This window comes from Mesoplodon densirostris, chromosome 10 (assembly GCF_025265405.1).
Source record: "Mesoplodon densirostris isolate mMesDen1 chromosome 10, mMesDen1 primary haplotype, whole genome shotgun sequence".
NCBI lineage: Eukaryota > Metazoa > Chordata > Mammalia > Artiodactyla > Ziphiidae > Mesoplodon > Mesoplodon densirostris.
The window spans coordinates 72,253,801-72,274,464 of record NC_082670.1 but is presented as its reverse complement, the minus strand read 5'-3'; the positions used below and the strand labels follow the sequence as shown (position 1 = coordinate 72,274,464).

Sequence of the window (20,664 nt, the reverse complement as noted above, 5' to 3'; positions counted from 1 at the left end):
TCAAAACTATGGGAATAAAAAGTAAACACAAGCCCTGTTCACCCCTCACTGGCTCAAGCTTTCAGTTAAATGAATGTGCACATGTGACCCCAGAACTGTGCAAGGCCCCTCAGCCCCATCCCCACCAGGAAGTAGGCTGCCATTCCCAAGCTCAAGCTCAGATGAGGTTCCTGCACTCAGAGCTTAGGCCCAGTTAGGGGAGTGTGTGTTGAGTGCACCTGGGCCACTGAAGGGCTACACCAACCCTTGGGAGGGAGCTGATCCGTGCCAAGTACCTTGGCTTCCAAGGCCAGGAGGAGCAACCATGTGCCTTTCTCCACACTGCTCCCCACACCACCAGCTGGGGCCTGCAGCCAGCCCTGCAAAGGCAGAAGGAAGCTCTTACCCCCAGCATTGCCTAAGGGTAAGGGGTCAGGGGACCCACAAATCATAATAAAACATTAGGTCACCACTTGCTGGTCTCTTGCCACTTTATTGGCCGTATCTCCCAACATCCCTAGAGCAACTCCACCCACAGAGACACAGCAACCTGCCTTGGCTACACTGACACGATGGGGCCAGACTGGGAATCCGGTCTGCTGAGCTCCTAAGCTGGATTGTGGGTGCTCTTGCTCTTTGCTGGCCCAGGAAGGACACCCCCGCCCTTGTGCCTATTCCCAAGTCTCCTAGAAATATAGAGCATGGAGAATCACATAGCCATGGGAAATGCCACAAACACCTGGGGTTCTGGAAGGCACCATCCACCTCCCTCCAAGTAGCATTCAAGGTAGAAATGTCAGCCAGGCGCTCTGGCAGGTTGGGGCCCTGGCCAGGCATCCACAGGGCAACCATGCTGTGGCCCACACCTCCTGATATGTAGGAACCGGGGCCTAAGGAGACAGGGACAAGGGGTGAGTTACTGCCTGGGTCCTGGGGAATGAGCAGGGGGTGGGAACCGCACGCTTGCCCCACAGCCAGAGCTGTGATAGTCTGAGTGGAAGGACCAGCATGGCTGTGGGGACTGGGGGGAGGGTAGAGTCTCACCTCCCACAGAAGTCCCTGCGCACAGCCACAAGATTGAGGGACAGGTCAGGCTGGCTCTGAAGCCAGCTGCCGACGAGCTCTGGGTGTCTTGGGTCCACTTCCAAGAAGATGCTTCTAGGTGGGGGAGAAATGGGTCAGCTCAGCTGGGCAGGGCTGGACCTGCACTTCTGGGTTGTCCCGGCTGGGAGGGGAGGAGGCAGAATGACGCCCAGGGCAGGCCCAGTACATACTGGGAGGGGAGGAGGCTGTTGAGGTCAGACTCAGGAGACACCTCATCCATACCCAGAGTCCTTCAGGAGCCGAGGTGCCAGGGCCAGGATGTGGGTAATGATGTCCATGCCTTCCTCCCCACCGTCCAGGGCTAGTGGATCTTCATAGCTGAAGGGGAAAACAGTGAGAGCTAAGGGCCTGGGATGGGGTATCTGAAAAGTATGGAGAAGCTGACCAGCACTTCCACAAAGAGGGCTCTGTGGAACTTACACTCTGGGCTGAGAAGAAAGTCTGAGGACCCCGAATGATGGCAGCTCCTATTCCCCTACCTCCTACAGGCAGCCCCCTACCAGGCAGTGCTGGGCATGCTCAGCGAATCCCATTGACTGACTACCCCCAGGGCATGAGGGTCTCCCCACAACAAGGATGTTCCTATTCTTGGCTTGGGGAGGCATAGAACTGGCCCTGACCACTCCTGAGAGCCAGGAACTTGGAAGCCAGCACCCTGACACTCACTACCACTGCCTCATCCAGAGGCTGCTGGGCTACCCCTGGTTCTCAGACCGTTTGAGAACAGGATGGTTCAGTGCAAAGCCTGGAGTAGAGTCTTAGTCCCAGCTTTCCTGCTAAGCCCCCACACAACCTTGGACAAGGTCCCTTCCCTCTCTGGGCCTCAGTCTTCTGGAAAATGATGCACCCATCTGACCACCTTCTATGTGTTGTATACTGTAGTCTGATATTTTAGTCATTAGTGAGTCCTCCCCATGGCCCAGCAAAGCTCTACCACTCCCCTTTCAGAGGCAGGAAACTGAGGCTCAGAGAGGTTCAGTGGTCTTAAGTGGGAAGGCAGATGCTGAACCAAAGTAGGTCTGTGGGTTCCATAGTGAGCCTCTCTTTCAACACCACTGCCCCGTTTAGCCCCCCAGCCTCCCCATCCCTCCCGATAGTATGGTCCTCCAGGGCAGACCCATGCCATTAGGGCTTCTCAGGCCTGGCCTCCCTGGTCTAACCCATACCTGAGGATCTCAGGGGCCAGCTTCTCCATGTCCCGGTGGAAGACGTAGGGAGGGTTGCTGACGACCAGGTCCACAGGGCCGCAGGGTAGAAGATGTGCCCAGCTCCCCTCTGTGGTCAAAGGGAACACACAGCAGAGGATGGCAGGTAAAGGGTGGAAGCTCCACGCACTGCTATGTCCCTTGGGTAATCCCTCTCCCCAAGCCACAACTTAGGCCTATCTCTGGACCCAATAAACTAGACTTGTAGATTAGTGCCCAGTGTCCCCAGCCAGCAGCCTGGCTGGGAGTGTGTATGCTCTGACATGGGAGTTCTCCCCCTGGAGTGTCCTTGCCTTCTCTTCTTCCTATCAAAAACTTCCTCAATAAGCAAGACTCAGATCAAGTGCCACTTTCAGGCAGCCATCTCTGATTACCTGACAAAGCAAGCGCCTCTGTTCTCTGCCACCCTGCTGGCCTTGCCACACTCTGCCTCATAGCCAACATGGACTGAGTGTATGGAGGGCAAGCCTGGCCTCAGTCAGTTGATTCCTAGTGGCTCTGTTTACTGGCCCCACCCTGAGCCAGGTATCACACTCCATGGAGGGGGCACATGAAGCTCAAGGATGCTGTGGGCGTGTGATAGAGCCAGAGCTGGAGCCAGAACTCTGAGGGCACTCTGTAAAGGATGCAGCCAAGTCGTGAGGTGCCTGGGCCAGGCGGGGGCGGGCAAACACTCAAGTATTTTGGTCCTAAAGGCTATCTCTTGAGCTTCTGCTTACTTCTTGACAACAAACAAGCCCTAGTTAAATTCATTAATTATGCGGGATACGAAAGGTAAGAAACATCCTGTGGCTGGTCCCTTCATGGGTCAGGTCAGCCCAGGAGGCAACAGGGACTTGCCTGTCCTCAGCAAGGATTGGGGGTGGGGAAGGGTGCACGTGTGTGCGCGTGTGCGCGCGCGTGCATGTGTGTGCGCGCAAGCCCTCCCTCTCTCTCTGCAGAGTGCTTCATCCACCCATCAGCATCTGGACCCAGGATCCCCACCCAGGGAAGATGGGTGGGGAAAGTACCTAAGGTCACATCGAAGGGGATGATCTGGATCCTGTCCTGCAACCGAAGCCTGGAGAGATAGGAAGGTAAAGGTAAGCATGGGGAGGGGGATAGGAGGTGGGGGCAGGGGTGGGGACAGACTCCTACCCTCAGCTACAAAGAATGGGAGAATAAGCCCTTCTTGGACCAGCAAGATACCTGGTGTCCACTGTCCATTTGTAACCCTGTGGGACCTACGTCAAGCCTCCCCCACTGCCCCCTCCTTCTTGGGGGTAGACATCGGCGGGTTTGATACCTGGATAGAGGTTGAGATCAGGACCTAAAGTCTGACTCCCCCTACCCTGACCCTCTGCCCCCAAGCCCCCCTACCTCTGAGCATTCTCATGGGCCAGGCAGATGGCAGCTTCTCCCTTGTCCACAGCAATGACTCGGCTCTGCCCCAAGAACAAACAAAAGGTCCATGGGAGACAGGGTGTTCGGAAAGGCCAGGCCTGGGGACCAGAGCCCTCTTCAACCCTCTGCTAGAAGAGGAGGGAAATACTCAGTAGCTTTTCTTCCTCTGCGGCCAGGGTCTGGGCAGATGGAAGGGGATGGGACTTAAAGGCTGTGACCATGGTGGGCTGGGGCAGCTCTGTCTTCCTCCTATTTTCGGTCATTTCCTCTCAAGTAATTCTAGCAGAGTGTGTTGGGGAGGGATCAGCAGGAACGACAGTAAGTGCCAGTCAGTCTACCCACGGTGGGGTGGAGGGATGCATAGGGGGCTCACCTGGGGGAGCTTGCTCAGCAGGCTGAGGGAAATGGCTCCTGATCCACAGCCCACCTCCAGGATGAGGGGGCCACCTTGAGCTCCCACCACACGGGGCCCTTGGGTCACCTCCTCCAGCACCCATTCAACCAGCTCCTGCAAGGTAGATAGATCTTGATCTGAGTTGGTGCTGACCTGACCCCTGTGGGTCTTGGCACAGAGGCCCAAGCATAGTTACCCACTGTGTGAATGTAGACGGGGGATGGTTAACGCCAGACTGAACTTCGTTGTCAGCTGGGGCCATGGGCAGGTCACACTGCCTCCCCATGCCTCCGCTTCCCCATCTGTAAACTTGAGCACAGTTGAGAATAACCCACCTCATTGGGGGCAGGTGGAGATTTAACAGAAGCACATTCATGAAGCACTGATCTTATGCCTGGTACATGGTAAGTGTTCAGTAAGCCTCAGCTAATCCTTTTACAGACATCCTCTTGTTTTGTGCTTACAGCAATGTTAAGAATCATAGTTAATGGTCCCTGGCCATCCCCTCTGTGCCTGGCCCTGCTTCTGGAGGTTTCCCTGTATTAATCTGTTAGATCCTCAGGAGGAAAGTGAGGTCCAGGGGTCAAGGCCCCGCTGGGAACCTGGCCTGCAGCTCATGGTGGCCAAGAATCAGGGGCCAGTGTGTCCCCAGCTTCCTCACAGCCTCCCCAGAGAGGCTCCCAGGTCAAAGGGACAGGAAATTCCCTCCATGGAGGGGCAGGGGGATGACAGCCCTACCTGAGCCCCATATCTGAAGGGGGCTGTGGCACACACAGGGCATGGGGTAAGTGGGCATGGCATGGGAAGAGGTGCCTAACTGCACCGTACCTGCCTTGGTGGCAGGGGGACACTTTCAGACACTGTCACTTTAGAAACAACAGAGTTTCAAGTCTCACCCACCCATCTGTCACCTGAGGACTGTGCATGGAAGCCAATATAGGGTGAGGGTGGAGGGCCGCTGCTGTGCATTGGCCAAAATGTTTCGAAACAGCAGCAGAGTGGGAGCCCAGGTAGCCAGGCATGGAGCAGGGAAAGGGCAGTGTGTCCCTTCTCAAAGGGACCTGCCCTTTGGATGAGGGCAGGAAAGGCCCCCCTAGAGGCTGAGGATTCCTGGGGTTCCAGGCAGGGCTGGCTCAGGGAATGAGGGGAGGAGTCAGGAAGTGGGTGTTTCCCTCATCTGAAAGAGATCTACTTCCTCCAGGCTCTCTCTACCATGACCTTCCTCACTGTGGGCCTAAGGTCTAGGATGGGGCGTGCTTCTCCCACCAAACTGAATGCTCCATGACGTGAAGACCAGGAATCTAACCCGTCATGGCGTGTCCCACACGGGCAGGGTTTGGCCCCCAGAGCGGCCTCTTGGCTACTTCCCAAGTGCTGGGCAAGCTCTCAGTGGCCACAGGAAGCTACCCTGAGCCTCAGACCCCCAGCTTCCCCCAAGCCCCAGTGTCAACAGTTAGGCCCTGATAGAGCAGAGGGCTCCAGATCACTCAGACTCATTTTCCACATAAGCTGCTCAGTGCTGAGTCCCCAAAAGTATTTCATCCTTCATCCCAACCCGGGAGCAAAGTTCACCTGTCCCCAGGGTAGCAAGTCCAAGGCAGGTAGAACTTGGCCAGTGGGTCCAACCTTTTCTGTTCCAAGCCCCTTCTGCACCAAACAAGCTACTGCCTAAGAGTGAGACAGTCCCTCTCCAGCCAGAGAGGGCTTCCCCTCACTCGTTCCCACCAGCCCTGTACCAGGCACCACTGGAGAACTGGAGTACTGGCAGCAAGCTGCGCCCACAGCATTAGGACCCGCACAGAGCCAGCAGTCTAGGGCTGTGGCTGGGAGCCTGTGGTCACAGTGGCGAGGCCACATACTAAGTGGCCAGCTGGAGAGCTGAAACTTGTCAGGGGCATGAACTTCTCTTGGTTTCCTGACCACAGACAGACCTACCCTGGCTGGAGAATGACCCCTTAGTCAACCACACTGGCCAGCCACCTCAGAGAGACATCCTGACCTCGGAGACACACACCACATGTGTGAATGGCTACCCTGGGCAGGGCGTGAAAATGAGAGACTGGGCCCCCACTGCCACCAGTGCCCCTTGGCCTCTCCCTTACCCTCCAGATCCGGGGAAGGTTATTTTGGCTGTAGGACCACTTCGGGTTTCGGGGGGGAGGGTAGGGATGGAGACCACTCCCAGCAAGTCCAGAAACTCTCTTCCTCACCTAGTAAAGAGCCTCCTCAACCTAGAGTTGGTGGCTCCTTGGGGGAGGCTGAAAATCGAGCTGGTCCCAGACCCAGGGCACTTTTCCCAGGTGAACAAGGGGAGAATCCAAGAACACTGCAGGGTCGGAGCAGAGGGGAACTTGGGAAGGAGGCAAAGAGCAGGCAGCTGTCGGCTCTGCCTGGAGCCACTGCCTCAACAGGACTCCACACCCCTCAAGAGGCTGGTGCAAGGCCTCAGCAAGACCTGAGTGCCATAAGGATCCTCATTAGGATTACATTCTTGATGAGGCAGCCCCAAGAAGGCAGCATTGCCTCCCTCAAGCTAATCACAGGCAGGGCACTGAGCCTCCCACACCTCACAGAGCCTCACCTTGCCAAGCTGGGCAAGAATGGCTCACACTTCCAGCCTTGGTTTTCCCACTGTACACACTGCCAGGCCGGGGACTGAGCCACCTCTCCATCCCCAGAGAGAACCCAACTGGTCAGGCCACACACGGCCTACAACTTTGCATTTCAGAATTCTGCACCTATCATCAGAAACCACCCTTCAATGGATGGAGAGAACGCAAGCACCATGGTCCCTCCCTTGCACTAATTCTCCCCACTCCCCACCACAGGCCACGTCCTCTCAAGTTCTTGGTAAGGCACCCCCTAATGCGGCTTCACATTGGGGCAACCTGGCAAATTCTGAGAAACGTCTGTACAGTGAGGCAAGGGCCTGGCCTCCCAACCGCAGCCTCCCTCCTCTCCCCCACCCCTTATAGCAGAGCTGCTCTCCTGGCCCAGACCCACCCAGGAAAGGGGGGGCCCCCACATGGGAGCTGGAAGTCCACACCCAACACTCAGAACCCTGGAACACATGGTTGGTGCCAGATCAGCTCTGAGGGGACTCAAAGGTCATCGTGGTAGCTTCCCTCCCATGCCCTGACCCTTGGCAGCCTCAGTGGATGGTGAGTGACCTCCTGGCCAGAGGTCGCATGCTTGGAGGGGCCACAGATTGGCCTCCCAAAAGTCTGCAGGTAGCAGGCTACATCCTGCTCTGGGTCTCTGCACCTATCCCGGTTCATCCAATCCCAGATGGTTCAGCCCCTTGTAAGGTATGGGGCCCTGACCCAGGAGACAGGATGTCTGAGTGCTGCCCCCATGCTCCCTGCCTTGGCAGCCCTGTGACTTCAGCAAGGTCTCAGACTCCCTACTGTCCCTGCCCTGACACTGGGCATTAAGGCAAGGACCTGGCCTCCCAACCACATGATGCAGGGGGCAAGTGGGGTCAGAGGGCTTCTTGGCTGAGGGAGAGAGGCTGGGAAAGTGAGAAGGGGCTCTGGGTCCCTGGCTGGGGCAGGTGGATGAGGCCTGATCTTTCCCAAGAATGTGTGTGCCTTTCTGGAAACACCCCTTCTCAGAACCTGGTGCCCTCTGGCTTGCCCACCAGCCCCCACCCACATACCCCTCCACCTGCTCTGCTCTCTCTGGCTCCCAGCCCTGCCACCTACAAGGTCATGGGGAAGCCCAAGAAGGGCCATAGAAAGCATTTCTCCCAAGACTAGGGTGTCGCACCTACAGACAGCACGCTGGGACCACACACTTCCCAGTCCTAGTAATATGAGAAACACAGGTGATTACCTGACTAGATAGTGGATGTAACAGGTAAAAGGTCCCAACCAGTTCCCCGGTCTGGAGGCCCAACCCTCTCATCATCTGGGTCCAGAGGGGGCAGTGACCTACCCAAGGTCACAAAGCTGTACCAGGCTTCCAGATGTCCAGCTGGAGCCCTCTCCACTTTGCCCATGCCTCCTGAGGAAGAGGAGGGCACTTGTTTCCCATGGGTTGGGTAGGCTATGGGCCCATGGGACAGCTCCTAGGGAAATGACAGGAACCGGCTGAGTACTTGGTGGGCAGCACTAGTTGAGGCATCTTGAGCCACTGCCAGCCTAGGGGCTGGGGCAGTGGCTTGGAAAGTGAGGACAGTCAAGGAGGTGAGCAGGAGACCTCTTTCCTCTTGGCCTCACCTACTCAGCCAGCCAGGAAGGGCACTGCCTCTAAAGGACGGCAGTCATGGGGCTCCAGCGCCCCCTGGTGGAAGTCTGGGACAAGACAGGTGCGCTGAGCCCCCTTCATTCCCATTCTGCCCAGTCCTGATGGCACACATACCTCCGTTTCTGGCCGAGGGATAAACACTGGGGGCGCCATCTTCAGACTGAGGCCCTGAAAGTCCCACTCACCAAGGATGTACTGCACAGGCATCCTGCAGAGGGGGCAGCAGGGTGATCATCAGTGTCAGCACCTGGACCAACAAGACCATGTCTGGGTTGCGATACCACTTGCGGCCAAAGGTGTCGGGTAGGGTCACGTCTCCTACGCCCCAGAACTCCTAGCCAAGACCTTCCTTCCCTCCCTTCTTCCTATTTACTACCATGACCCCTCTCTCATCACTCTCTCATCCCAACACCTCCCTAGTCTTTGGACACTTTCTTCCTCCCTGACCATGAACTTGGTGGAGCTGAAGGAAGCTGGACCCTGCTCCCCACACAGAGTCCTCTGGTTTGGCCCACGGTGCTCACCTTTGCAATCGGTAGCTACTCAGCTCCTGGACATACTGCAACTGCGAAGGGGTCAGGGGCTGGGTCCAAAGTCCTGGCCTCAGGCTCTGAAACTGCCCCACAGAGAATGTGAGTGGCTGGCTCCCCTGACCCAGGTTTCTTTTTTTTTTTGTGGTACGCGGGCCTCTCACTGTTGTGGCCTCTCCCGTTGTGGAACACAGGCTCCGGACGCGCAGGCTCAGCGGCCATGGCTCACGGGCCCAGCCGCTCCGCGGCATGTGGGATCCTCCCGGACCGGGGCACGAACCCGTGTCCCCTGCATCGGCAGGCGGACTCTCAACCACTGCGCCACCAGGGAAGCCCTCAGGTTTCTTTTGTAGACAATGCCAGTGGGTCCAACACTGGCCACCTTGGTGACCCCTGAACCCCTAGTGCCTGGCACGCACTGTAATAGTTTGTTGGATGAAATAAATATCTGCCTAAGACATTCCTCCAGAAAAATCCCATCATTCTCAGCTCAGCACTCTCAGTGGAATGGAAAAGCCTGGATGTCTCTTCCCCAGAGTCTTCCCTCCCCCCACTTCCTGCCCTCTTGACAACACTGCACTTAACTGTTTTGGCTCCAAGGACATGAGCCACGATGTACTCACTGGATTCCCGGGCCTCAGGGATGCCCCTTTTCTCAAAGACCACTGTCCAGTGGCTGACCAGTTCTGTGGCACTCAACAACCGAGCCGGAGGCAGATGGGGTTGCCATGAGCTGAAGGTGCAGCCCCAAATGCCTCCCCTCCACCCCAGGCCAGATAGGAGGACCCTCAGCATTCTGCCCCGACGTCCCACATCGCAGGGAAAGGATCCCTTGAGTACTTCCCCAAGGTCCCCAAATCTTTCTCGTGATGTCAGCTGATGAGGATGGTGGCTGGCCTCAGCTGGATGGAGACGGAGAAGGTCACAGGCTCTGGCTCCTCAGCATGGCTCTGGTCCTCAGATGTGGCTATCCTAGAATAGGGAAGGAGAACCAGGAGAGTAGCTGAGACTTGTGGGACCCACTCCTCTCTGACCTGTTGCCTGAGAGAGGGCATGCTCTTGCTCTGTCGCCTCTTTGACTCCATTTTAGACCCTCGCCAACCTATCTGAGTTTTCTTGTCTTGGTCAGTGACATTTTCTTCATGTTTTTGGCTCAAGTGATCGGAACCCATAGCTCAGTCCCTACTAATAAATGGGCTGGTGTGGATCAGGGCCCAGGCTTGGGGGTTGGACAGATCTATCTGACCCAGAGGGTGTGACCTTGGGAAAGTCATTATTTCTGTGTTTCAGTTTCCTCGTCCATAAAATGGGGAAAATAACACAAACTCCACGGTGAGCAGTGCATCGGTCAATGAATATCAAGGGCCTGGGAGCCAGCTCAACATATAGAGGAATTCAATTTTATATGCTCTTGACTAATATTACTAGGAGGAGGAGACTGACCTTGCTTGGGAGCTTTGCTTTTGACATTTTGCATGCACTGTCATTGATCTGTATGCTGAAAATCACCCCTCCACCCAATTTAACCCACAGTCCTAAACACCAGCATAAACTTCCAGATAAAAAATTGACAATTTCTGTTAATTTTATATGTAAGTTATCACAAACAAATTTAACTGAACGTTTAAAACCAGTGGTCTCCATTCCTCTTACAGAGACCAGGGTTCAAACTAGCCTTTACTGAACACCTGCTAGGTGCCGCTCTTCAGAGACAAACAGAGAAGAAAATGAGGCTCCGAGACGGGAAGCAACTTGCCCAAAGTCACCCAGCTAGGAACTGTCCCTGTCAAGACACAAGTCCTTCGGACTCCAGAGGCAGCTCTGTCTACCAGACCGCCGCCCAGGGAGGAGCCGAGGCCTGAAGTCAGGGGCGCAGCTTCCCTCTCAGTTTCGCACCGCGAGGTCGCCTCTCCACAAGCCTGTTTCTCCATCTGTACCACGGGGGTACAGACTTTTTAAGGAAGGCTGCCAGAGCTCTGACGAACTCGAGGTCTCGAGGGTTTTACGCATACCTGCCTGAGAAACTTCCCCACTCGCCTGCCAGCCTGAAGAAACTGCCGCGGGCTCGGTTCCCGGACATGCGTGACCCGCGGTAAGCTCCCTCCGACGCTCTGCTTCCGGGGTTGGCGCAACTGAGGAAGGGCTCGGGCGGACCCCGTCGCCCAGCTCCTGAGTTCCTGGAGCCGGTGTGTTCCAGCTCGGAAGCAGTTGCGGCCAGTGGGGGATATGAACGCCACGCCCACTACGCCCGCAGGTCCACTGGCGGGAAAGTGCGTGGTTGGGAGTAGGGTTGCTACCCGGGGGCCTGGACCGGACGGTCTTCCTGAATGTCAAGGCAGGGATAAGGCTCCAGCCTGCGGTGACTGCTGCGAGATGGCGTTTGGGTACCCGGACGGGCGGTGTGTAGCCAGCCCGAACGGAGGCATGTCACCAGCCGGCTCTGAATTCGAGAGTTGGGACGCGATGCCCAGGGGCCTGGTCTAACGTAGGCTGTGTGCTGGTAGAGCGGCACATGGGCGGGTCCCAGTGTTGGGGGCGGGCACTAATTTGGGGGGTGAGACCCAGTGTCCAGGACTTGGGGTTCAGGTGGCAACTGGACCCCAGGGCCGCTGTTGACCCTCTAGCCCCCATTTTCGAGCAGGGAGCTCGAAACTGGTAGTAGACCAGGGTTTGAATCCTGACTCATCGTGAGGCTTTGTCCATGTGCCCCTCTGTGGGCCTCAGTCGCTCCAATAAAATTCATGGCAGTGTTTCGCAAAGTATGGCCTGCCAATGCCACCCCCTCGCCCCCTAATCTATTGTTAACTAGATCACTGTTGATTAAATTACTATGAAGCATGCAGTTTCCCGGGCTCCAGCCCAGACCCGGGGATCTGTATTTGTAACAAGCTACTCCGGTGATCCCCATAAGCTCCTTTGAAAACCTGAGGATTAGAAGGCTCCTCTTCAGAGATGATCGAGCTCTGGATTGGAGGGGTGTATGTAGGCTTGCTTGGGTCCAGGTGTCCAATAATACCACTCCTGTAATAAAAATACCATCCCGCCCCCCGACTTCTCTTAAGATGTCTCATTTCTAGCCTGGGATGGGTATCGTTTAACAAGAGCCCTCACACCAGAGCCCATCTGAGCAGGAAGCTGAGACCCAGGGAAGAGAAGCATCTTGCTCTAGGTCACTAAGCTAGTGGAGGGTCGAGCCGGAGTTCAATGCAGACTCAAGGACTCCTAGTCTAGTGATCTCCCCAAATTTGTGTCCACCTGCGTTTGCGGAGCGCGACTCTGTCCTGGCGGAGATGGAGCCCAGGCTAGCCGGAGACCAGAGTTGTAGCCCTTAAGAAAGCCTGGCCACCCACCGTCCCCCTCCCGACTCTGGCACAGCCCACGGGCAGTGAGGAGTGGTCTCCAAGAACTGCGACCTGGCTCCCCCTCTTGCTGGGGGCAGAGCCAGATCCGAGCGGCAGGCCAGCGGGCCAATGCAGGGCAGGCTCTGGGCCTGACAGCCAATCCGGGGCCGGGGGCACGGAGCTGGCAGGGAGGAGAGGAGCTGGAGCGTCGCGGAGCCGCGAGGCTGCTCGCCTCAGCCCCACCCCCGAGGTGGGTCCCGGCCGGCTAGTCCCTGTCCAGGCTGGCAGAGCGGGCGCTCTCGGCTGTGGGCGGTGTGACGTCGCGGGCCCAGCCCAGGGAGGTACTCCCAGGGCGCCCAGGGAGGGCGGACCTTGGGTCGGACCCGCCGCCCCCAATCCCGGGGCCTGGGGGTCCCCCTCACCTTGCCCCGGCCTCCTGCCAGTCGCCACCACCCCTAGCCTCTCCCGCTGAGTTCGGCGCCCCAGAGAGGATTAAGTAAGTGCTGAGGTCGCCGCTTCTGTGCAAGAATGGAGGAATCACAGAGTCGCGAAGGTGGGGTTGGGGATTGGGGCAGGGAGGACTGATGAACCTGGTGGAGAATGGTATGCGGGTTCTTGGAGGTGGTGGTGCCCACCCCTTTCTCTCTGGCTTCCTTCTCTTGCCCTTTGGACCATGAGGCATTCCTGAACAGTGATGAGCAGGGCCCTTTCTTTCCTTTGGAGGGAAGAATAAACAGAGCCCCAGAGCAAGTGTTAAGGGTCTGGCCCAAGGTCACATCTGGGGTCAGTGGCAGAGCCAAGAAAGAACCTGGGACTCCTGACGTGCCCAGCCTAGCTAGAGGAGGAGGAGGACAGAGAGGGACGACGAGCTTCTCCCATCCCATGCTTCTGTGCCAGCCTTGCTCCTTCCTAAGAGGCCATCACTGGTGTGTGCACACCTCACACACACCCATACACCTGCACAGGGAGGCATCCCACATACACCCGTGAGCTAGCGCAGAGGTGTGTATGCAGCCATGAGCTGTGCATCCCTCCTATCCCTAGGCCTTCCCTTCTGCAGTTTGGCTAGGACCTCTTTCCACCCTGCCTTACCCAGGGCCTTTTGGACTGGGAAGGCCAAAGTCACAGCCTAGACTGGGCACATCGCCCACCCTCTGCTCCCAAGGGAGGAGGGAAGGGGAAGAGAAGGCATCTCAGAGTGGGAGCTTCATCCCTGCCTCTGAAGATACACTCCCCTTGATTTTCTCCTAGTCCCTGGCAGCCCCTATAGGGAGTCCAATGACCCAAGAGCCTACAGAGAAAGCCCCCCAGAGGACCTGACTTTAGCCTCTCTCTCCTTCCTGTCTTCTGGTCTTGCCACACATGTCCCTGCCCTTACTCCAAGCACAAGCTGGACCACACAGCAGGCTGGGCCAAGGGCTTCTGGGGCTCCCCTTTCCCAACTGGAGTGGCCAGAGAGAGAAGATCTAACATTTATTGGGTGCTTGCTGTGGATGAGTGTTGTACTGAGCTAAGTCATTTCTAGGAACTTGTTCATTCTGATATTTCAGAGACCCTATGACCCTTTCTGTGAGGGAGGTGTTCTTAATACCCCTACCTTAGACTCAGGAAAACTGAGACATGGTGAGGTGGAGTGACTTGCCTAGGGTCACCCCGTTAAGTGGCTGAACCGGAATTCAAAGAAAAGCCTTTCTGACTTTCGTGCAAGTGTTTTCCTCCAGGAAAGGAAAAAGCTGCAGTATTTTTTTCTCCAAGCAGGAGGTGAAGGATGTGGGGGGCAGGAAGTAAGAAGGTGAGCAGCGTGGGGAGTAGGGGCTGGGGGTGGGAAATGAACTTTTTCTTTCAAACCTCCCCACTACTTTTCACATCTTCCAAGTATGATCACTATGATCATCTTACCCACAAAGAGGGGGCAGGGCTTCATTTTCATGTTCCTGAATCCACGTGGGATCCATAGATATATAAAGCACATGTCCTGATGTTCCCTGAACTTGCCCTTGCCCTCAAACCTTTATTTCCCCTGTGCCTTCAGAACTTAGGGGGACTTCATCTCCTCACAGAGTCCCATCCTCAGCCTCACGTTTTTTATTTTTTCCTTTCCAGCACCCAGGGAGTCAGGGAGCTCTCTTTATCCAAGGACGTGGCCCCCTGTATGGGTAGTGGGGGCCACAGGCTGGGACACCCCTGATGTCAGAAGTGAGTGAGCAGGTTGACTGACCACAAGCAGTCCCTCAGCATCAGCATGGACTCCAGGATCCCATCTGCTAGGAGCTGGATCAGTAGCCACCCACCCACCTCTGAACCTGACCTGGAGCCTGCCACAGATGGGTCAGCTTCCAAGACAACCACACTCAGCCCTGAAGCCACCAGCTTTAATGACACCAGAATCCCTGACGTGGCTGGTGGCACAGCCGGCGTGGGCACAATGCTTCTGTCCTTTGGGATCATCACAGTGATTGGCCTGGCTGTGGCCATGGTGAGAGCTGGGGCAGGCTGGGGCTGGCCCAGATGGCCCTCACTTGGCAGAGGGCGATCATTGTTTAGATTTTAGAGGATCTACTCAGAACACAATTGTCTGCTAGTGATAGTACAATCCCTTCCTTCCCCAGAGATTTGTTTATTGGGGTCCAGAGACCAGAGAGGCTGTCTCCAATTTGAAGAACCAGAAAAGGTTCTGAGGAATACATGGCATTTTGAGCTGGGCCATGAAGGCCATGTAGGAGTTGGGGAGGAGGGTGTTGCAGGTGGAGGGTTCTGATGGGCAAAAGTTTGGAGGCAGACAGGAGGTATCTGTGAGCAGCAAGCAGGACAGTGAGGCAAGTGAGTGTGGGGATGCAATAGGAGTAGAGGCCAGAGGGCAATCGGGATAGATCGTGGGCTGTAGAGTCTGAATGGGATGCTTTGGGCATGGCAGGCTGCTGGCAATGTTCATTCATTCATTCATTCATTCACTTGGCAATTATTTACTGGGCACCTGACCTGGACCAAGCCTTCGGGACCCCAGGGACTGGGGGAAAATAAGTCCTGCCCTGCAGTTCTTACAGGGAGTGAGAGATAGATAAAACCAAGGGTGCTAAGGGAAGCCCGTAGGGGCTGGATTAGGGAATTGGGTGGGAGTTGGGGGGACTTCCTAGGCTGGGTGGTCAGGGACAACTAAGGAGGCAACATTAGAGCTAAGACCTCACAGTGGAGGCCTGGCCCCAGCGTCATGGGAAGGGCAGAGTTGGGCAGACATCAGGGCAGAGGTGAGCTGGGGTGAGGACTGCAGGTGTCCCCTGAAAGTGGATATGATGCTTCCAGATCTGCCTCTGAAGATATGGACTCTCCCCTGGGAATTCCCTGACGGTCCAATGGTTAGGACTCAGCGCTTTAACTGCCGTGGCCCCAGGTTCAATCCCTGGTCAGGGAACTAGGATCTCACAAGTTGTGCAGCGTGGACAAAAAAAAAAAGATATGGACTCTCCTCTTAAGATGATACATGGACCCTCAGAATGTCACCGAGGGCCCATTGGAGATTGTGAGGACTGAGAACTGGAAGGGTGGGAGGTGTACACCTGAGGTCCCCCAGCAGGCCCGGCAATGGTGGCATTCTGCCTGCTGCCCCTCACAGGCTCTGACGGCTGGCCTTAGACTCAGGAGCATGTTGCTGTGACAAATAGGGCTGGATGATCCATTCATGGCTGGAGCTGCTGGTAAAACAGGGTCACCATATGGGCCCCACAGGCTCCGGATTGCTGCCAGGGAACAACTGCTGGCCAGTGGGCAGAGCCAGGATGCAACACACAGAGTGAGGCCGGGGCCTGAGCAGTCTCCTGGGGCAGGGGTGAGGCAGAATACCAGTGTTTGGCACCCATGTGGTGGTTAAGCAGGCTGAGACACCCTAACCTCAGGGGCAGAGCAGGGCCTAGAATATGCCTTTGTCACTCTTGGCCAAAGATTTTGTCCTGGGAACTTGGGAAGACTTCCTTACTCTTCATTCTGGAGGAATATTCAGAGGGCCGCGGTGGGTGGCCTTATCATCAAAAATGGAGAGGTAAGGAAGTTATGGGGCAAAGGCAGTGGAGGGCAGGAAACAGCTCCTGGGCAGGGGACAGGTCTGGAGATGTTCCTTAAGTACTACTTCCTCTCCCCTCATGCCAACCCTGAGCCAGGCCGTGCTGGGTGCAAGGAAGAACAAATCAGTGCCAGGCCGTGTGCCTCACGTAGGAAGAACAGTGGGGGAGGGCTTCCTGGAAGAGGTGGGGCTGCAGCTGGACAGTGAAGGGTAAGGAAGATTTGGAAAGGAAGGTATTTTGGGGGAGGGTGTTAGTAGTTGGGGCAGAGGGAGCAGCAAGGGCAAGGGGTGGAGATTGGTTCTAGCCTCTCTTAAAGATCCTTCTGTATCACAGGGCAGGCAGGAGGGCTGAGAGGCGAGGGAGTACAGGGTGCTGGGGCTGGAGCTGCTGCTTCAGGGCAGGCAGGGGCTATGCCAGAGACCTGGAGCTCCTGTTGCATCCCACCCACAAGAGAGCAAGGGGCATGCCAACATGTGACCTCCTGGAGGGGATGGGGCAGCAAGGGGCACTGCAGTTTCTTTCCGCCTTTGGGGTCCCCCAGGAATGAGCAGCAGGAGGAGCTCTGGGTCAGGCTAGAAACAAACCAGATTCAAGCTGTGAATGGGCCACAAAGAGTGTAGGAGCCACAGGGGGTTTGGGACGGACTCTAGGGACATGGTTTTCCCCCAGGCAGAAGCAGTCATGCTCCTGGTAGTCAAAAAACACCAGCTGAGGGATGAGCGAGATGGTGGCAGAGGTCCCTGGAGCTCCAGGTCCTGCAGAGGTCCCCAAGTCTCACCCCCTTCCTCCCTCCCCTTAGTGCTTTGTACCAGGATTTCCTGCTCTATCCAGGAGCTCTTGGGTCTCAGATGTTTTCTCATTATGATGGGGGTTAGGACCCAGGGGTCTTCCTAGGTTCCTCCAGCATCAGGGTTCAGGAGTTTGGTCTAGGCTGATGTCCAGGGGCTCAGACCCTCCTCCTCAGCCCCTGAGGGCCATCAGCCTCCCATGGAAACGCCAGGAAGCCAGCCCAGAGCCTTGCCTAGAGCCACTGCCCTGCAGAGTCTAGCCACTGCCTATCCTCTGTTCTTTTTGCCCATACATGGGGAGAAAATTTGGTCCTGAGGACAGCTGAGAGGAGGGGGTATGCTGAAGTCCCCCACCACCACCACTTCAGCCCTGAGGAGTCCGAGGCAGGCACTGAGTGGCCGGAGCCACAGTCAGTTTTGGCAGGGGTGGGCCCACATGTCCCTAGGCCAGGCTTACCAGTGTGTTCTTCACAGGCTGGCCTTCTCCCCGTCTCTGAGTTCGGGCACTGCCAGCATCTAATAAACATCAAATGGAAGCACAAATTTAGGATGTATGTGTCCCTGGGATGGGGTCGCTGAGGACATGGGGGCCTATAGTTCTCCCGTTCATCAGCCTCAGCATGTCCCCTGTCCTGAGGGACTGCTGGGTTGATTAGGGCCTCCTTTCCTGGCCATTTGATGCTGCCCCTTCTCTTGCAGGTTTTGTACATCAGGAAGAAGAAGAGGTAACTCCCCATCTGCCACCCAAGACTCCAGCCTGTGGGCAATGCTGGGCTGGACTCCAGGGGATGTGGGTGGGAAAGGAGAGTCCCTCAACCATGAGGATCCCTCTCCCTAGTGAGGGAGTCAGGGCCTCTTCTGCCCACTCGGGGTTGGGGGTAACCATTTTCCCCTGGGGAGGGCTGAGCCACCCTTGCCCTGCTGCCCTGAGCTAATGGCCACTGACTCCTCTTTCCCCACCCCGGCCTCTCAGAGGCTGGGGATCGCACAAGGCCCTGGCTTAGGCAGTCCCTGTGGCTCTCATGGATGATAGCTCTGTGGCCCATGGCCCCATCTGGTCCCAGGAGTGGGTAACTGTCCCTCCCAGGCCACCCATCCAAGGGGTAGAGCTAGTACTGTATGTGCAAAAATGTCTTTCATTGAATCCCAGGGGAAATTTTAGGACCCTAAACATGGTGGTGTCAGCTGGTCAGCAGGCAGCAGCACCTGGAGGGCTGGTGGGAGCGGAAGGGCCTGCCCGGCCTGCAGCAGTCTCTGCCCCCACCCCCCAGGTTGGAGAAGCTGCGCCACCAGCTCATGCCTATGTACAACTTCGACCCCACGGAGGAGCAAGATGAACTGGAGCGGGAGCTGCTGGAGCACGGGCGGGACACTGCCTCTGTGCAGGCTGCCACCGCTGTGCAGGCCACGCAGGCCAAGGTGGGCACTGACCAGGCTCCTCCACCCAGCCTGCAGCCTGTTTGTGGCTCTTCCACCCCCACCCTCCCTCCTTTCCCGTGTAGCTTTCTAGCACCTGCCATGTGGTCAGGTGGCAGCTATCGGGTATATGGATTTTGTCAGGTTTGTTTAGAAACTAGTAGAATTGCTCCTTGGCCACCCACAGACTCACTGTACAAGGCCAGGCCAGGGCAGCCCTGGGATTCAGCCTAGCCCTGTCCCAATAGCCTGGTCACCTTGGAAGCTCCATTGGCCTCTCTGAGCCTCAGTTTTCTCATCTGCAAGTGAAAATCCTGATTCTTGCCTCAGGTATGTCCCGTCAAACTAGGGGGAAAGCAGGAGAAGACTCATGGGAGGGATTGTTGGGGGGCTGAGACCCTGGGTTCTTCTGCTTCCTGAGATCCCAGTCCTGAGTGGGTTGTGACTGGTGTCAAATTCTGGGGTAGTGGCACTTCTGAGTAGATTGGTGGGTTCCTAGTAGCTGTCAGACCCCAGGCAGGTGCAGACCCTAGCAGGCTTCACCTCCCACGTCCAAAGTGTTGGGTACCTGTGTGGTTATCCTGCCAGAGTCACTGGGCTGCCTGGCCACTTGCCACCAGCCCCTGAAATCCCCAGGGACCAGAGCACCATGAGGAGGCCTGGTCTCCCCCTGACCCACGATGCCCCTTTGCATCCCTCCTTGCCTTGACTGCACAGGTTGCTAGGGAACCTGGCTCCACAGCGACAGAATTAAGAGACTGGGCTCAGGAAGAGTCCAGGCTGGGAGTCCCCTGGTTTTGCTACCAGTTCTTTGTCACCTGGATCAGAACTCATTTCCCCTTGGGATATTCAGGAAATTGGGCTGAGAACCTTGGTCCACCCAGCTCTTGGGACTACTGACTATTTGACGGCTGTTTCCTGTGCATCTCCCTAGTGCCAGCCCCTGTGCCGGGGCTTTGGGGCTTGGGGGTACAGAGGTGAACACGCTCTGCTGGGAGAGGTTGGTACATGTATAATTAATGCAGGCCCTGGGACCTAGGTTAAGTGCTGCAACTGGCTGAGGTGGCAGGGCAAGCTGGGGAAGGCTGGGGGGAGGAGTCACCTGAGCCAGGTCGTATTTCTTTTTTTTTTTTTTTTTTTTTTTTTTTTTTTGTGGTATGCGGGCCTCTCACTGTTGTGGCCTCCCCCGTTGCGGAGCACAGGCTCCGGACGCGCAGGCTCCGGACGCGCAGGCTCAGCGGCCATGGCTCACGGGCCCAGCCGCTCCGCGGCATATGGGATCCTCCCAGACCGGGGCACGAACCCGTATCCCCTGCATCGGCAGGCGGACTCTCAACCACTTGCGCCACCAGGGAGGCCCCAGGTCGTATTTCTTGGCTGAGCTTGTGGGAGGGCATTCCAGGCAGAAGACATAGCTGGTGCCAAGCGCACATGGGCACCAGAGCAGGGAGGGGACTGGGCCAGAGAGTGCATGGCCTTGGTCAAGGTCCCTGATGCCCCTTACTGTCTCTCTGCAGACCACTCTTCCCTCTCAGGGCCCAATGCAGAGGCCCAGCCGGCTGGTGTTCACTGATGTAGCCAATGCCATCCACGCGTGAGGAGCCCAGGGACAGGCCTGGACCTCTGATGAAGACACCTGCCACAGTGCCCTCAGCTGCCCACTCCGAGATCATTAGGACCTCCTCTCAGGACCTACCCTGCCAAGGCCTCAGCTATTTTGAGGACCCAGCTTCTGACCCTCCAGGCTCTAAAAGAGGCCCCTGGCCAGGTTGGGCATATGGCCACTGATATCCCCTGACCTGAGGGCCCTGGAATGCAGAGCATCCCTCATAAGGCTTCCTTATGCTGGCTGGCTTCCTTGTCCCCTTTGCAGACCCCTCACATCAGGGTCTGCTCCTCTAATGTGGAGGAAATGGGGCGAGATGTGGGATGGGAGGGGGAAGGGAAGGAGAGTAGGGGGGTTCCCATCCATCAGGGAGAGACATATCTTTGGAACCTGGAGTCTCCTCTGGGGTGGGGAGAGGCAGCCACCCAGGTCTCAGGCACATGGTATGGTGGTACCCTGGGAGAGGCTCAGGGATAGAGCTGAAACTGCCCAGTGAGCAAGGTTGCCAGGAGGAGGGCTGCTCATACCCAAGGTCAGTCCATATTACAGGGATCCATGAGGTCTTCCCGCCACCCCTCCGTGGTGGTCGGCTATTGGCTGGGCCCAAGCTAGGAT

At 56.7% G+C, this 20,664-nt stretch overlaps 2 protein-coding genes across 7 annotated transcripts; one reads left to right on the top strand and one right to left on the bottom strand.

The window, feature by feature from the left end:
• Nucleotides 1–284: 284 nt before the first annotated feature.
• Nucleotides 285–10,953, bottom strand: HEMK1 (HemK methyltransferase family member 1). 5 transcript variants are annotated; one of them, XR_009533650.1, is made up of 12 exons: nucleotides 10,856–10,953; nucleotides 9,429–9,815; nucleotides 8,838–8,929; nucleotides 8,428–8,521; nucleotides 4,045–4,179; nucleotides 3,648–3,712; nucleotides 3,299–3,348; nucleotides 2,250–2,358; nucleotides 1,306–1,401; nucleotides 1,024–1,137; nucleotides 719–869; nucleotides 285–359 (listed from the first exon to the last, which is right to left on the bottom strand). XR_009533650.1 is itself a non-coding variant. In XM_060111606.1 (11 exons), the coding sequence occupies exons 2-11, from the start codon at nucleotides 9,636–9,638 to the stop codon at nucleotides 776–778; spliced, it is 1,059 nt and encodes a 352-aa protein (XP_059967589.1). In that variant the 5' UTR covers nucleotides 9,639–9,815; nucleotides 10,856–10,953; the 3' UTR covers nucleotides 407–775. The 5 variants fall into 5 exon arrangements, 2 of the variants coding, with proteins under 2 accessions (XP_059967589.1, XP_059967590.1); XR_009533652.1 differs by lacking the exon at nucleotides 10,856–10,953 and having other exon boundaries at nucleotides 8,428–8,560; nucleotides 9,467–9,548; XR_009533651.1 differs by lacking the exon at nucleotides 10,856–10,953 and having other exon boundaries at nucleotides 9,467–9,548.
• Nucleotides 10,954–12,449: 1,496 nt separating this feature from the next.
• Nucleotides 12,450–20,302, top strand: C10H3orf18 (chromosome 10 C3orf18 homolog). Of its 2 annotated transcripts, none has more exons than XM_060110556.1 (5): nucleotides 12,450–12,680; nucleotides 14,288–14,660; nucleotides 17,727–17,752; nucleotides 18,299–18,446; nucleotides 19,961–20,302. In XM_060110556.1, the coding sequence occupies exons 2-5, from the start codon at nucleotides 14,427–14,429 to the stop codon at nucleotides 20,039–20,041; spliced, it is 489 nt and encodes a 162-aa protein (XP_059966539.1). In that variant the 5' UTR covers nucleotides 12,450–12,680; nucleotides 14,288–14,426; the 3' UTR covers nucleotides 20,042–20,302. The 2 variants fall into 2 exon arrangements, with proteins under 2 accessions (XP_059966539.1, XP_059966538.1); XM_060110555.1 differs by having other exon boundaries at nucleotides 12,450–12,737.
• Nucleotides 20,303–20,664: the final 362 nt, after the last annotated feature.

Bases quoted from the DNA above. Each gene is read 5' to 3' on its own strand.
- HEMK1 (XM_060111606.1), bottom strand. From the start codon at position 9,638: ATGCTGAGGGTCCTCCTATCTGGCCTGGGGTGGAGGGGAGGCATTTGG. The intron at 3,713-4,044 runs GTGAGCCCCCTA...TTCTTGGGGCAG, and splicing joins TGCTGAGCAAGCTCCCCCAG to AGCCGAGTCATTGCTGTGGA. The intron at 870-1,023 runs GTGAGACTCTAC...CTGTCTCCTTAG, and splicing joins CGCAGGGACTTCTGTGGGAG to GCCCCGGTTCCTACATATCA.
- C10H3orf18 (XM_060110556.1), top strand. From the start codon at position 14,427: ATGGACTCCAGGATCCCATCTGCTAGGAGCTGGATCAGTAGCCACCCA. The intron at 14,661-17,726 runs GTGAGAGCTGGG...CTTCTCTTGCAG, and splicing joins TTGGCCTGGCTGTGGCCATG to GTTTTGTACATCAGGAAGAA. The intron at 17,753-18,298 runs GTAACTCCCCAT...CCCACCCCCCAG, and splicing joins TACATCAGGAAGAAGAAGAG to GTTGGAGAAGCTGCGCCACC.